The sequence below is a fragment of the Martes martes genome, assembly GCF_963455335.1.
Source record: "Martes martes genome assembly, chromosome: 5".
In the NCBI taxonomy this organism is placed as follows: domain Eukaryota; kingdom Metazoa; phylum Chordata; class Mammalia; order Carnivora; family Mustelidae; genus Martes; species Martes martes.
In genome coordinates, this window is record NC_137892.1 from 62,413,958 (window position 1) to 62,431,566 (window position 17,609).

General features: G+C 40.6%; 1 protein-coding gene and 1 pseudogene across 2 annotated transcripts in view; one reads left to right on the plus strand and one right to left on the minus strand.

Annotated features, from left to right (window-relative positions):
* Positions 1-17,609, minus strand: part of LOC308342884 (large ribosomal subunit protein uL23-like) — a 1,151,147-nt pseudogene that overhangs the window by 16,255 nt on the left and 1,117,283 nt on the right. The gene's annotated exons all lie outside the window — the stretch shown is intronic.
* ARSB (arylsulfatase B) overlaps positions 11,010-17,609 on the plus strand; it is a gene marked incomplete at both ends in the record, with an annotated part of 162,767 nt that continues 156,167 nt past the window's right edge. Inside the window, one exon of the mRNA XM_080804790.1 lies at positions 11,010-11,327. Within this exon, the coding sequence (XP_080660916.1) occupies positions 11,010-11,327 (318 nt within the window). The remainder of the gene's footprint in view (positions 11,328-17,609) is intronic.

The following is a 17,609-nucleotide window of genomic DNA, read 5'->3' on the forward strand; positions in this document are numbered from 1 at the left end:
TAAGAAAATATAATCATCAGTGGTATAATTTTTTTTTAAAATTTTATTTATTTGACAGACAGAAATCACAAGTAGGCAGAGAGGCAGGCAGAGAGAGAGGAAGGGAAGCAGGCTCCCTGCTGAGCAGAGAGCCTGATGCAGGGCTCAAGCCCAGGACCCTCACTGAGATCATGACCTGAGCCGAAGGCAGAGGCTTTAACCCACTGAGCCACCCAGGTGCCCCATCAGTGGTATAATTTAATAGTTACCTAAATTGTGACTTTTCAGTATTTTATTAGTTACTGGACAAATTATTTACATAAAATATTATATGAGACTCTAATCAAAGGAGCAGTACACAGTTTGTGGAGAAGGTTATTAATCATACACTAACCAAATCTCAGGAAACGGTCGTTTATTCAGAATAAACAATCCAACTTCAAAGAATGCCAGGAGAAACAACAAAAGATGCTGGTCTTCTAGTGCTGGAAGAAATCAGCAGAGCCGTGTTTGACTGCCTTGATCTTTTTCACCAATGAGTGGGCACTTGTTTTAAAGCGGTAGATAAAATAATGTTGCACTTTGTTATCATTCATCCATTTTCTCTGATTTTAGCAGATGAAGAAAAACCATATATAATATATATGTGTGTGTATGTATATGTATGTATGTGTATAATAGAACTGTATGACAAATTTTATTTATTTGAAAGAGAGAGAGAGAAAAAAAACATGAGCAGGGGGGAGGGGCAGAGGGAGAGGGAAAGCAGGCTCCCCACTGAGCAGCAGGGAGTGTGACAAATGGGCTCCATCCCAGGACCATGGAATCATGACCTGAGCTGAAGGCAGACACTTGACCAACTGAGCCACCCAGGCGCCCCTGACGCATTTTCTGAGGAAGATATTTTAGTGGGAAATTTTCAAATACAGAAATATTTGAAAGCCACTATACTTGTCCCCAAAGAAACAAAGACCATACGGCAATTTCTATAGTTGGTTGTGAAAGGGGATTTTTAGGAATCTCTGCCAAATTTATTATGTTAAAGTTTTTTTCCTAATTTTTTATACATGTGTTGCTCATGTAAAAAACTAACTTTTGAAAATTAAGCTTAAAATATGTTCTTCGGTCAACTATGTGCAAAGATAACTGGACAAATCTGCTACACTCTTGATTTAACATTAATATGTGAAGAAGATTAATTTCAGTGAAGTCACTTAAAGCTTTAAAACAGAAAAGGTAACTTTATTATTACAGACAACAGACTGTTTAGGCCAATATGTAGATATACTTTCCTTTTTCAAAAATACATAATATAAGTTAAAAACATTAATCCATGCTATTTACTAAACATTTTCCATGCTATTTACTTAATTTCTATTTTTCTTATTACTTTTACTGGCATGATGCAGAGTTTAATATAAAGTGTTCATTCTTTGTGTTTCTTTTCTGGTTATTATTTGTTTTATCTCATGATTACTACCCCAAAATAATTATGTCCTATAAAAAGAGGCAGCGTGTTTTAAAAAAATGGTTGGTCATTCAAGAGGGCTTCTGCACCCCCTTGTCTGGCAAGGTCCGCAAGGATGACTGTTTTAACAGCTGGGGCTGGTCTCTCTCCGTGTGGCCTCTCCATGTGATCAACTTGCCAGGTAGTTACTAGGAGGGAACTTAACATGGAGAACAAGTAAGGAATGCCTGGATGGGGGCTGCCAAGCCAACACTAGGACCATTTGGGAAGGGGCTGCCAGAAGGAGCTGGAAACCACAGAGGAGACTGAACCATGGTGTTGACGATGCTACCCAAAGCCTAAAGGAGGGAAGAAACACCCTGGCTTCTCTCTTCCTCCCACATTCCAATCTCTCACCAGTGCCCCCCTTTGGCTGAACCTACGTGGGAGCAAGCAGGTAAAGGGGTCTGTGACACGTAGCTTGTATTCAGAACAGAGCAGAAGAAGATCATGAAATGGATCGCATAGCAATAGACAATGACTGGCATACAACACCATCATAGTGCGTGCAGACCTGGCCAAAGGGGTTGGGAGGTATTGGTCTAGAACTGCTTAGGAAATTGGTATACAGTGTAAAATGTTCAGTACAGAAAAAGTGAATGCAATTCAGTTGTTGTATATAGTAAATATTGTACAGACTAAGGCTCAGACTGTGTGAAAGGTAAAGGAAAGGAAAGAAGAAATGAGACAAAATGCAATACCAACATCCTGTTTCTTGATCTCGGTGGTGGTTACATGGGTGTGTTCACTCTGTGAGAATTCATTGACCTATATATGCTTCAGTGCACTATCTTATTTTTTTTAAAGATTAAAAAAATTTTAAAGTAATTTCTATATAATTACTATAAAGTAATTTCTATACATGGGGCTCAAACCTATACCCAGAGATCAAGAATTGTGGGCTCTACTGACTGAGCCAGCCAAGCATCCCTAGTGCATTGACTTATGCACAAAAGAATGCTATGCCAAAATCTTTTTTTTTAATGAATGGTGCTATTTTCCACTCTCTACTCTCTCTAGACAGTTTTGAGGAGATAGGAGGTGATAAGCAATGGACAAGAAGAGGGGATCAAGGAAGTTTCATTGTGAGTTGGCCACCAGTGTTCATATCTAGACTATCAATTTCAGAAATCTGGAGTATATTAGAGCTAAAAGAAAGATTTTTAAAAACTGACCCTTTTTCTTTCAAGATGTGCACATACATTAACATACCAAACAAAACCAACAATAAACTTAAGATGCTTCTTATAGAGAATTACCTTCCCACGTGTTTAATGATTCTTAATGCAGTGATAATAGTTAGAACTGATAATAGTTAATACGACTTATGCATTTAAGTACTGGTGACTAGAAGAAGGTAAAAGGACATTAAGAACAATCATTTGGGGGCGCCTGGGTGGCTCCGTTGGTTAAGCATCTGCCTTTGGCTCAGGTCATGATCCCAGGGTCCTGGGATGGATCCCCACATCTCGCTCCCTTTTCAGTGGGGAGTCTGCTTCTATCTCTCCCTCTGCCCCACCCCTGCTTGTGCGCTCTCGCTCTCTCTCTCTCTCTCTGTCGAATGAATAAATACAATCTTTAAAAAAAAAAAAAAAGAACAGTCACCTGTAAGTCTGGTATATGACCTCATAGGCTTTCAAGAAGACACTCTACACCTCAGTTAGATATGCTAGAAACAAATCCATCCTAGGTCAGTTTCCAAAATTAAATGTATTGTGAAAGTAATTTTTTTGTGTGTGTGAAAATAATTTAATAGCTGACATCTAAAGTAACAAAGTTGGGATAGTCTTTCTGATGTTCAAGTCTATCTCCTTCTGCACTATGTAGGACGGTAATGGGGCAATGAGTAACACCAACGATAATTTACCACATTTAGTTAGTGAATTTCAGGTTCTCTATCTGAAGAAAGACTTCTTGTCATTCTTATCTCTACCCCAACGGTTAAACATTTAGAGATAGTGTTTTAGACTTTGTATGCAATATTTATCATATTCAAAGACACTAAAACCAAATGGGTTGGGAGAAGCATTGAAACACAGGTATCCTAACTTCTAAGCATAGCTTCTAGGTGGTTGGCACTGTGCCAAGAACCAGGGGGTCTGCAAACTGGAGAAATGAGGAGGCATGGCAAGAGCATCAATGTGATTGTCTTAGTGCATGGCCTTGGGGCTTTCCAAACATGTTTATTACGGAATATTTGTCTTAGCACTCTATTCTCATAATGCAATTTGTTTTTTGTTTAAATGTAAATAACATTATTACCATTATTAATATTATTAGAAATAGATAATAGAAATAGATAATATATGTATAAAGTTAAACATTTACAATGCATAAAGGATATATAGTGAAAAGTCAGAATCTCTCCTATTCTTGTCTGCAACCTATCTGCCCAGAGACAATCAATATTATTATTTCTTCTGTATCCTTCTGTATTTCTTCTGTATCCTGAAAAACTCTATAAATACATGAGTCTCTCTTAAAATATGAAAATATATGAATATAGATATATATAATATATATAATAATATATATAATATATATATATACATATACATATATTTTTAAACAAATTAAGGTATACCAAGCATAATGTTTTTTGCCTAGCATTTAAAAAGTAATGCTATGTTTTGGAGATTATTCCATATCATCCTTCTAAATGACTACTTAGTATTCCATAATTAATTTGGCCAGACCCTATTATTTGCCTTTTTCTAATAAAACTAAAACTAAAATGATTATCTTCATGCACATGCTGTTTCTCCCACTGAATGTATCTGAAGGATAAATTCCTACAACAAGAATTGCTGGATTAAAGAGTATGTGCATTCTGATAGATAAGCAAAATTGTTTCCCTTAGAGATTATGCCAAACTTCACCTCTGCAATTAGTGTGTGAGATGGTTTGTTTCTTTATGCCATACCAAAAGCAGTGAGTTATCACTAGTATCAGTAGTATATCACTGAAGGTTCAATTTGTATTTTTCCTCTTGAGTGAGGTTGAACATCTATCCATTTATTTAATAACCACTTATATCTCCTTTCCTGTAAACTGTTATTATGTTCTAATATTTTGCCCATTTAAAAATGGGTTGTTGGGGGCGCCTGGGTGGCTCAGTGGGTTGGAGCCTCTGCCTTCAGCTCAGGTCATGATCTCAGGGTCCTGGGATCGAGCCCTGCATCGGGCTCTCTGCTCCGCGGGGAGCCTGCTTCCCCCCCTCCCTCTCTGCCTGCCTCTCTGCCTACTTGTGATCTCTGTCAAATAAATAAATAAAATCTTTAAAAAAAAATAAAAATGGATTGTTGGTCTTTTTCTTCCTGACTTCAGGAGTTAAGAGATTTTAACTGTGAATTAAATAGGTTTTGTATGGGTTAGATGCAAACCAAGAGTTAGGTATGATATATTTTCTTTTTTTAAAATTTTTTTATTTATTAATTTCAGAGAGACAGAGCAAGAGCACGAGCAGGGGTGAGAGGGAGAGGGAGAAGCAGATTCCCCACTGAGCAGGGAGCTGGATGTGGGGATCGATCCCAAGACCCCAGTAACATGACCTGAGCCGAAGGCAGATACTTAACAGACTAAACCACCCAAGCATCCCTGTAAAATATTTTTTCTATATAAAAAATATATCCCAAGTTCCAAGTATTCTACCTACCCCCAAATTAACTTTTATACCCACTAGTGAGTTGGGAGCTGACTTTATTTCAGTCCTAATTTTTGCATCTCCTAACTGATTGAAATGGTTTTTATCAGTATGATTATGTACTGGGAAAACCCTTAAAAACCAATAATTAAACTAACTCAAAGAGTGAAATAATTCAGTATTTAGCAGAATATAAATTATCATGCAAAAATCAGTAACCTTCATGTCCACAAATAATAACCAATTAAAGGATATAAAGAAAGCCCCCTTCCAGTAGCAACAGAGAAGATAAAATACTTAGGAATAAAGTTAACAAGCCAAGCACAAAACTGATATGAAGAAAATTTTTAAAACTTCTTAAAGACACAAAAGTAGACTTAATAAATGGAAGATAACTTTTGTTTTTAGATAGGACAACTTACTATTACAAAGACTTCAGTTGTCTCTAAATTAGTTTATAAATTAAATGCAAGTCCAACAAAAATACCAACAAAATTTTTTAAAACATTTTTTTAAAGATTTTATTTATTTATTTGAGAGAGAGAGAGATCACAGGTAGGCGGAGAGGCAGGCAGAGAGAGAGGGGGAAGCAGGCTCCCCGTTGAGCAGAGAGCCCGATGTGGGGCTCGATCCCAGGACCCCGAGACCATGACCCAAGCTGAAGGCAGAGGCTTAAACCACCAACTCACACGGGGGCCCCTTAAAACATTTTTTTAATCAGGATTTTTATTTACATATTTGACACACAGAGAGAGATAACGAGAGAGAGAGAGAGAGCACAAGCAGGAGATGTGGCAGGCAGAGGAAGAGGGAGAAGCAGATTCTCCACTGAGCAGGGAGCCTGACGTGGGATTCAATCCCAGGACCCTGAGATCATGACCTGAGCCGAAGGCAGACACTTAACTGACTGATCCACCCAGGTGGCCCACCAACAAATTTATTTAATTTTTTTTATGGAACTGGACATGTTGATGTTAAAATTCATATGACAAAATAAGCATGCAGGAATAACCAGGAAAGCACTAAAAATTAAATTATGAGGGGTCATTATTCTTATCATACATTTAAACATATTATAAAGCCTCTGTAACTGAAACAGTTACAGTGCCTGAGTCAACAGACATGCCAATGGAATAGAACTGAAAGCCCGGAAATAGACTCAAGTATATGAGAAAATTAAGCATATGATAAACATGGTGTCTCATAGCAGTGGGGCAGCACAGACCTCTTTATTTTCTTTACAAATGGTGTTAGGAACTGGGTAACCATTTGGAAAAAGGTAAAATTAGATTCAAATCTCACAGCATCCACAAAAATATATCCCAATGAGTCAGGGACCTAAATATGAAAACTGAAACCATACTAGAAGAAAATGTGGGTGAATTTTACTTTAAATTTGGCATAAGGAAAGTCAAATCATGACTCAAAAAATCCAGATGCAAGAAAAAATTGATAGATTTGACCATATTAAAAAAAAATCACCTTTGTTTATCAAAAAACACCATAACAAAATATTTGACAGTTGACAAACTGGGAGAAAATATTCCTGATACATACCACAGTTACAAAGATAACTTCTCTAGTCCATAAGGAACTCTTAAAATTGAGGGGAAAGAGACCCAAACCAGTTGAAAATGACACAATTCACAAAAATGATGTAAAAATGGCCCTTCCCCATCTCAAAAGATGTTTTAACCTTACCCACAAGAGAAATGCAAAACCAGCAGCTCCTGAGTGGCTCAGTCGGTTAGGCAGCTGCCTTTGGCTCAGGTCATGATCCCATGGTCCCTGGATCCAGCCCCACATCGAGCTCCCTGTTCAGCGGAGAGCCTGGTTCCTTCCAACCCCCACCCCCGCCTGCCTCTCTGCCTACCCATGCACTTTCTATCTCTCTGTCAAATAAATTCATAAAATCTTAAAAAAAAAAAAAAAGGCAAAACCAAAAACTATCCTGAGATACCATTTCTCATATCCGATTGGCAAAAATTAAAAAGTATGAAAATTTAATGGCTGGTAACAATGAAAATTGGTACTACCCATATAGTATGGAAAGGGGGAAAGTAGAATTAGAGGCATTCACTATGAACTCATGGTTTTGTACCTATTTGTAGGTATCAATGTACTATATATACATACTTATGTCTGTGTGAATATATACACCGAGTTCCTATCTTTGTCTGATGAGAGATTCTGGAAATAATGACAGCCCAGTAGCAACAAGCACACCTGTAGTACAGGTATTGATTTCTAGATGCTATCCTCCATTAAAAGCAATCAGGGAGGTTTCCTTGTAGAAATGGTCAATTCCAGGGTTGGGGGAGGAAAAGTACAAGATGAACCTAGAATACCTTGTTGTATCAAAAAGTAGGGGAGTGCTCAAAGTTTAAAAAGGACATGCCAAAAGGGCACAAGAGCCGGACTGAAGGGGCTCCCACTGGTCGAATCAAAGGAAATTTGAGGGTCAAAATAATTATAGTAAAGCACATTGATTAAAACAAGAATCCATGAGTTTAGAGTGATTTAAATGAACAAATTAATGGGAAAGAAGGCAAACTTCTTCCCTACTTGACAGCTAATATAGAAGGAGTGATAGAATTAGAAAATCACCATTCAGCAACCATCTAGTAATAATAGATCAAAGCAAGAAGCATCAGTGAGCGCTAAAAAGTTTTAGAAAAATAGAATATAAATGTATTTTCAAATTATCTCCCCATAAAATATGATTAGTTACAAGGGGAAAATAGTAACTTTATAGTGGAGAAATGGCTGCCTTAACAAAATGATCAAATAATAAATCAAAATCATGTCCTTCTTAATATGAAGCCTCAAGAAGATATATCACTTTTATGATACTTCTGCACAAACCCATTACCTGAGTCTAGTCATCAGGAAATATCAAAGTCCAACTGAGAGACTTCATAATAACTAGCTTGTACTGCTTATCATGTGTTCGATACATAAAAATAAAATTAACTTTTAAATTAACTCATTTGCACATTTCCAGAGCACCATTAGCACAGGTTTTTGTTTGAAAATGCAGAATATGAGAAGTCTCAGTGTAAGTGTCGCTAGTTTTGGAGCAGGTGGTCAAAGGAGGAACTGTTTCTGCAGATCAACAGCCATGTTTGGGCAATATGATTTCTATCAGGAAGGGTAGGGAGAAACAGTTATGGAGAGAAAGGACAAGCAATGGCATAGTAGAAAATTCTCAAGCTTTTATTGTCTCTGACAGGGTCTTTAAATGAAAATTTCAAGCCTTAATTAGAATCAAACAACTCTTCAAAATTATTCTTTTGAAAGTAATGCTAACTTTACATTTTTTTCCTGCTAAATTCCACTGATTCCACCAGAGATTAAACTTGGACGTGTCATTAACTAATCCACTTTATGCAAAGAAAAGTAATTATATGTATAAGGAAAATACTCCATATGTTAAAGGATAATTTTTTTAAAAAAGATAAAATGACCCTTGTACAAATATAAAAACAAATACATGTTAAAGATTTTATTTAATTCAATTAATGAGGAAACCAGTAAGGTGTTAAAACTAGTTCAAAGGACAACCCAAGAATCAGACCATGAATATTAAAACAAATGTGCAAGTGAAGGCAAAACTTGTTTCCTTGGCCGTGGGGATTGTCACTCCACTGGAGAGAATTCAGTTGCGTATGTATAAACAAGAATTAGTTTCTACAGTTGACAAAACCAAAAGACAACTAACAGAATAGGAGAAGATATTTGCAAATGACATATAAGATAAAGGGCTAGTATCCAAAATATATAAAGAACTTCTCAAACACAACACCCGAAGAACAAAGAATCCAATCAAGAAATGGCCAGAAGGCATGAACAGACATTTCTACAAAAAAGACATCCAAATGGCCAACAGGCACATGAAAAAGTGCTTAACATCACTCGTCATCAGAGAAATACAAATCAAAACCACAAGATACCACCTCACACCAGTCAGATTGGCTCAAATTAACAAATCAAGAAACAACAGGATTTTGGCAAGGATGTGGAGAAAAGGGAACCCTCCTATACTATTGGTGGGAATGCAAGCTGATGCAGCCACTCTGGAAAACAGTATGGAGGTTCCTCAAAAAGTTGAAAATAGAGCTACCCTATGACCCAGATATTGCACTATTGGGTGCTTACCTCAAGGATACAAATGTAGTGATCCGAAGGGGCACATGTACCCCAATGTTTATAGCAGCAATGTCCACAACTATGGAAAGAGCCAAAAAAAAAAAAAAAAAAAGCCAAACTATGGAAAGAGCCCAGATGTCCATTGACAGATGAATGGATAAAGAAGATGGGGTTCACAGACACACACACACACACACACACACACACACACACACGACTATTATGCAGCCATCAAAAATATGAAATTTTGCCATTTGCAATGAGGTAGATGGAACTAGAAGGTATTATGCTAAGTGAAGTAAGTCAGTCAGAGAAAGACAATTACCATATGATCTCCCTGATATGAGGAATTTGAGAAACAAAACAAGATCATAAGGGAAGAGAGGAAAAAATAAGACAAAATCAAAGAGGGAGACAAACCATAAGAGACTCAACCATAGGAAACAAGCTGAGGGCTGCTGGCGGGGGGAGCAGTATGGAGGGATGGGGTAACTGGGTGGACATTAAGGAGGAACTGTGATGTAATAAGCACTGGGTATTATATATAAGACTGATGAATCACAGGCCTGTACCTCTGAAACCAATAATACATTATATGTTAATTAATTGAATTTAAAGAAAACATATTAAAAAAAAAATGTTCCCCTCGATACCAGTTACCCACAACTTATAAAGCTGTGAAATAATTCCCATGGCATCAGACTCAGATAACCTGAAAGGATAGAGTGCCTAACCCACCAGCCCCCATAAGTGTAAATAGTTACAGTCTATCTCCAGACACAGAGGAGGCAGACAGTTTTGGATGGCGGTGGGAATGTACTGGTCATAAGGCTAACTTGCCACTTCTATGAGCATGCGGTTAAGAGACTTTTTTCCTTCCATCCTCAGATGATTTCAGGCAAATTACATACTATACTTCTTTGGCTCACTACTTGAATATTGAGGAGTCAGGCATGAAGAGGCTCTTACCTGAACATTCCACTCAATGGTCACACAGAAGCCCCCCCCCCCACCCCCCGGCCAAATCCTCAGGGCAGCCTAAGTAAACTAAGTAAAACTGCACCTTCAAAAGGGCACTGCGCCATAGGAGTGTGTATTGGGCCCTCTTTTGGGTAGTGAGGAGGAAGTGGCTTCACGGTCTTATGCTATTCATAAATGCATCTCAAACATCACCTAGCGTTCTGCCTCCCCATCGACCTCCCACTTGCACAATCTATGAGTTCTTTTGCTAGAAATGATTCCTCCACGACCTTTAAAATATCACGGCTCAGGATGTGAGTCTGAGTTAGGCTCCGGAAAAAAAAAGAAAAAGAGGGTACATTATTTATAGTTCCTAGCTGCCGAGTTTGTTGGCGAAACTTAAAGAAAATGCTTTGTAAATGGCGAAGAGTTACTAAAAAGGCTACATCTGCTCCTCTGAGGATGCTACATTGCAAAGTTCGTCTCTGGAAAGAGAAGAAATCTTGGCTCTCATAAGCATCAGCAGAGCTTCCACGGAGCCGGGGAGCGGGAGCCCCCGGGCGCTTCTCCACTGGCTCCTCCCCCGCCACACGCGCTCGGGACCCGGTCAGAGGCGGCGGGGGCCCCGGGGCCAGGCCTCTACAGCCCGCCGCCCGCCGGGGGTGAGATCCCGTGCGGGGGCGGGGCAGGCCCGGCCGCCCAGTTCCTGATTCTGCAAGCGGTGCCGGGGGCTGCCGGAGCCACAGGCGCGGGGACCGCGCGCGGCGAAGGATGGGCCGGCGCGGCGCGGCGAGCCTGCCCCGAGGCCCCAGCCCGCGGCGGCCGCTCCTCCCCGGCGTCCTCCCGTTGCTGCTGCGGCTGCTACTGCTGGCGGCCCCGCCGGGCGTAGGCGCCCGGGCCGGCCGGCCGCCGCACCTCGTCTTCGTGTTGGCTGACGACCTGGGCTGGAACGACGTGGGCTTCCACGGCTCCAACATCCGCACGCCGCACCTGGACGCGCTGGCGGCCGGCGGGGTGCTCCTGGACAACTACTACACGCAGCCGCTGTGCACGCCTTCGCGGAGCCAGCTGCTCACGGGTCGCTACCAGGTACGCAGCGCCCCCGGCGGCCCGCCAGCCCGCCGCCGGCGCCGCGCTCCGCCCCTCCCGCGGCCGCCGCTCGACCGGGCGGCCCGAGAGCCTCTGGGAGGTGGGGCCGGGAGGCCGGGGCGGGCGCCGGCTAGCGGGGTCAGCTTCCCGAGCTGGGTCAGCCCAGGCGGCTGCTCCCCTTCGCTGGCCGCGCGGTCCCCGCTCGCCCCGGGCCCGCAGGCCGCCGCGGCCTCTGCGCATGTCCGCCCCGAGGCGACCGCGGTCCCCCGAGCCCCACCTCCTCCGGCCCTTTTTCTGTCTTTCGTTTTCTAAAGATCGGGGTGAAAGGGTTTCTAGGGGAGTGCTAGTTGCTGGGCCTACGAGCTGTAGGCCGAAGGGTCTGAGCGGCCTCTGCGGAGAGGTCTGGACGACGCACGGAGGACAGGGAGGGGGCTCGGCACCCGGAGTGGAGCGGAGGGAGGGGGGAGTCGAATAAAGGGAGAAGAGTGGGGGCGCCTGGGTGGCTCAGTGGATTAAAGCCTCTGCCTTCAGCTGAGGTCATGATTTCAGGGTCCCGGAATCGAGCCCCACATCGGGCTCCCTGCTCAGCGGGGAGCCTGCTTCCTCCTCTCTCCGCCTGCCTCTCTGCCTACTTGTGATCTCTGTCAAATAAATAAATAAAATTTAAAAAAAAAAAAGGGGGGGAGAAGAATGCCCACCGAGGATGCAACCCTGCTCTCCTGCGAACCCAGCGGTCCTAGGTTAGGACTGTCCGACCAAAGATTCATTTTTCCAGTTCTCCGCAGAGTGCACCTCAGGGGCTGATTTTTCTTGGGCTGCTGATATTTTGATTTAACCTTGCGTTGGATGCTTCTGAGAACCTTTCTTACCTACTTATCGTTCAAGTATAATTGGTGTAGAATATCCTATCGACTTCAGGTGTACATCATAGTGATTCTCTATTTTTATACTTTATGAAGTGATCCCCACACTAAGTCTAGCTGTCATTATCACCATACAAAATTAGGACAATATTATTCGCTATATTCCCAGTGCTATGTATTATATCTTCATGACTTTTTTTTTTTTAATTTAGAAGTTTGTACCTCTGAATCCTCTTCACCCTTTTCACCTGCCCCCCCAACCCCTCTCTCTTCAGGAAGCCAACTGTTTCCTGTGTCTATAAATCTTGTTTTGTTTGTTCATTGTTTTGGTTTTTAGATTCCACACATAAGTGAAATCATATGGTATTTATCTTTCTCGGACTTCACTTTGCATTATACATTCTAGGTTCCATCCGTGTTGTGACAATGGTAGGATTTCATTCTTTTTTTATGGCTGGGTAATATTCCATTTATATATTTATATATAATATATATTACTATATATTATATCTAATTTATCTTTTATCTGTGGATGGGCACTTAGGTTGCTTTCATGTGTTGGCTATTATAAAGAGTGCTGCAGGGGCACCTGGGTGGCTCAGTCGTTGAGCATCTGCCTTTGATTCAGGCCATGATCCCACAGTCCTAGGATCAAGTCCCGCACTGGGCTTCCGCTCAGCGGGAAGCCTGCTTCTCCCTCTCCCACTCCCCCTGCTTGTGTTCCGTGTTTTGCTACCTCTCTCTCTGTCAAATGAAAAAAAAAAAATCGTTAAAAAAAAAAAGTGCTACAGAGAACATAGGGATGTATAGATCTCCTCAGATTGGTTTGCCCCCTTTTTCTGATAACTATCCAGAAGTAGTACTGCTGGGTCATGCGATAGCTCTATTTTTAATTTTTTGGGGAATGTCTGTACTGTTTTCCCTAGTGGCTGTACAATTTACATTTCTATCAACAGGGCAGGAGGGCTCCCTTTTCTCCATGTCCTCACCAACACTTGTTATTTCTTGTTCTTTTGATACTAGCCAATCTGACAGATGAGAAGTGAAAGCTCACATTATCTCTAAAAGCTTTTCTTTAAAAACATCTCTTTAGGGGCACCTGGGTGGCTCAGTGGGTTGAAGCCTCTGCCTTCGGCTCAGGTCATGATCCCAGGGTCCAGGGATCCAGACTCGAGCCTCCCATCCGGCTCTCTGCTCAGTGGGGAGCCTGCTTCCTCCTTTCTCTCTCTCTGCCTATTTCTCTGCCTACTTGTGATCTCTGTGTGTCAAATAAATAAATAAATAAATCTTTAAAAAAATAAAAATAAAAACGTCTCTTTACTTAACAGAGATTCATGTACTTACAGAGAGCATGCACATATGTTAGATGACTAAGAATATTGAGAACATTTGCACGGTGCTTTACTGTTTTTAAAGTGAATTCTTGAAATAGCCCATGAGGTAGCTGTAACTTTTAATCCCCTTTTATAGATGAGGAAATGAACTTGTAGAAGTTTGATTACAAGTTAAGAATCACATAGCTAGAAAGTGGTAAAATTGGGTCTTGTTCCCCTCCTGTATCCAGTAGTCATCTCAGGCCCATAAAATTGTGTCCTTTTTGCTTAATCTGAATAAGATTGATGATTTTAAGATCCTTATGTGATTATGGCTATTATATTAAATACAATAAAAGGAGACTCTTTGAGAACACAAGCATACCTTCTTATACGTGTATTGTTTATTCAACAAACATATTTTGACTCTATTTTGCAGAGTCAAACATATTTGACTCTGCAAGTCACGGGATATGCTTGAACCTTGCCCTCCTTAATCTGTGTTCATTTAGCCGCTTGATCAACCTTAGCCTCATTGTCCAGAAATCAAGAGAAGGGAGGATTTATTTGTGATAAAGATTTCCACACTGATCTGAAGACTTGTAGAAACAGAAAAGATAGAGTTTTACTACAGCACTGAGAAGTAGCTCTTGCCCAGGTTTCCATGGAGGTAAAGGATGGCTCCCTTCACAAGCAGCCCTAAGTACTTTCCCCAGGTCTAGCTTTGGGTGCAAGGTATAATCAGAAATTCCTGCTCAAAGGCAAATCTCACCCTGGACACTTCGTAGGAGTAAAGGAGCATTTGAGTAAAGAAGAAAGGAGAGAATGGCAGGGTGTGCCCCCAAATAGTTCTGCATTTGCCCTAAAATAAGAGAACTGAACTCAAATTGCAGAAGAATGGGAGAGCCATTCATTTCTCTAACTTCCTCCCTTCCTACAGACTTGAGCAGGAAACTACCATACCTTATAAAACTTGTTCTTATAATTGGCTGCTTTTGTCCCCTGACATCCTTCTCCGCCACTCACCACCATTCCGTCTTGGAGAAAAAAACAAGCTTAGAGTATCCTGTAGTTAAGGAGCGAACGAAGGAAGGGATAGAAGCTGTGTATTCTGAAACAGTTCAGAGACCGCTCAGTGTAGCAAGCTAGCCTCCCCAAACATTTTACTTGACTTTTCTCCCGAGTTCAGAGGACCCAATTACAAATTACCTCAGGCTAGCAAGGGTTCTTTTTTTAAAGGACCCAACATTTCAGGGAGAACTAAGGAGCCTCATTGTCCCCAGACACTATTGAATGATACCATTTTGAGCATTTTACACTTTAGTTCACTGATTTCTCTCAGCAACCCGATGAGATAGGTACCACTTTTATCCCTATTTGATAATAAGGAAACCAAGGCTGGAAGAGGGCAAGCAGCTTGCCCAAGGTCACAGGGCTAGTAAGTGGTAGACCAGGACATGGCTAGGCCGTGTGGCTCTGTAACCACAACACTGTGTTGCCCGCTCAGAATTATTAAAAATATCATCACAAGAGCTGCTTCAGATTTACTAAATAATCCATTATTTGGGGGTGTTTAGGTCATTTCCAAACATCTCAACAACAAAAAATTAACCCATCATGTTTCAAGTTAGGAGTTGCCTATGTTAAATGTAAAATGAAAATAGGGGGAGAGGTTTTATTTCTGAACGAGTCACAGGTTGTGCAAAAATTTAGACACTAAAATGAGGAAATTTGTTGACTATTTCAAAATTAGGTACTTGAAAGAACTATGTAATAGTTCTGTGAACTTAACCATCTTTTTATAGAATATTTAAAGACCAATCCTTCCTATAGTCATGTAACTTTATTTTTTATTTTTATTTTTTAAAAATATTTTATTTATTTATTTGACAGCAAGAAATACAACAAGACAGGGAACACAGGCGGGAGAGTGGGAGAGAGAGATGCAGGCTCCCCACCAAGCAGGGAGCCTGATGTGGGGCTTGAACCCAGGACCCCAGAGTCATGACCTGAGCTGAAGGCAGACACTTAACAACTGAGCCACTCAGGTGCCCCTTCTTGTAACTTTAGAAAAGTGTAAAGTGGTAACTAAGCCTAGCCTGATTGAACTGAATTTTCCCAAATTCTGAGTTTTAACCTTTTGGCTTATTAAAGTATTTAATGAAGAGGACTGGGTGGGAATAATGAGATGTGGATTCCAGTCTTCACCATGTCAGTCTTCACACTCTGACCAGGTGGACATCATTTTCCACATCTGTAAAATATGGGAGCTGGGCTGAACTCTCAGGCTCCTTCTAGCCCAGCAGTTCTTCGAGGCTAAGTCCTTGTGTCCCTTAGAGCAGGTTTCTAATTTGGCAGATGAACCTGATCATAGCTACTGACCCCATCTACTGGCGGGAAGAGAGATTACTCCTGTTCAGAGCTACACGTCTTGCAAGGTTGTGCTGCTTGTTCTGCTGCAACTTGCTTCTACAGGAACTTGAACCCAGCCTTTTATACTGAGACATATAATTGTTCAGAATCCTCATGTATGAACCTTTTTAAACCTGCATGCTTTGGTGAAAAATGCATAGAGTTTGATGGAATGAGGAAAAGGGAGACTGATCAGAAGAGGAAGTAAATGGTTATTGGTAAATTCAGGACTAGAATTCAGGTCTCTCTACACTTCCTCCCACAACCTAATGACACCTTCATTACTTATTTTAAAAATACTTTAGATGTATATTTTGTTCATCTTTTTGAATAGAAAATACAGTGGTTTGAAAACTCAAAAATTACTGGAAATTGTCACCTATGCACATGCACGTGCGCACACGCGCGTGCACACACACACACACATGCACACACACCGATTTGTTCCTTAGGCATCCCGTTCCCCATCTTTGGAGGCAAACAGTGTTTTCTGAATTGTATGTGTATATCTTTCGAAAGGTATTTTATGTATATACAAGGAAATACATATGTGAACATTCCCTTTCTTTTTATGTGGATGGTAGCATACTCTTGACATGTTTGTTTTATTTTACATTTGAAATAATTCCACGTTGTTATAAAAGAGCGGTCTCAATTTTTACAACTGTATAGTGTTTTGTTACATGGATCTGTATACTATTTTGTTAAATGGATATATTACAATTTGCTTAACCAGTCACATCACGATGGATGTGTAGATTGTTTCCAGTCTTTTGATATGTCCAAGCTGAAGTCAGTGCCTTCGCTATATATCTTTTTACACATGGTTAAAAATATCGGTAGGATAAATTCTTAGAAAGGTTAGAAAAGGACTTTTTCTGGGTTTAAGGGTAGATGTATTTGTAATTTTGAGAAATCCTACAAAATTGTACTTCAATAGGTTTTATGAATCTGCATTCCCACCTGCAATATAAGATATTGCCCATTTTCCTTTACTCTATTTTTTAAAAAAGATTATATTTTTAAGTAATCTCTATATCCAGCATGGGGTTCAAACTCACAACCCTAAGGTCAAGAGTCATATGCTCCCCTGACTGAGCCAGCCAGGCACCCCTCTTATACTCGACTTTTTTTTTTTTAAGTTGTATTTCACATACTATCAAATGCACCATTTTAAGTGTCTAATCTACCAGTTTTTCACATATCTGCAAGGTTGTGCAGTCATCATCATTGTCTAATTCTAAAACTTGCCATTACCCCAAAAAGAAACCCCGTAACTGTTAGCAGTCAACCCCCCCTTCCCCGCTTCCCCCAGCCTCCGGCAACCACTAATCCACTTTCTGACTTTATAGATCTGCCTATTTTGGACCTCATATAAATGGAATCATACGGTAGATATCTTTTCATCCATATTAAGGCATGTACCATTCCTTTTTATGGCCACATAATATTCTATTGTATGGATATGCCAACATTTTATTTACCCATCTATAAGTTGATGGACATTGTCTTTTGGCTATTGTGAATAATGCTGCTACGAATGTCCATGCACAAGTTTTTGTGTGAAAAAAATTTTTTTTTGTCACCTCTCATGGAATATACCTAGGAGTGGAGTGCTAGATCATATGGCAGTTCTCTGTTTAATTTTTTGAGGAGCTGCCAAACTCTTTCCAAAGGAGGTACACCATTCCCAC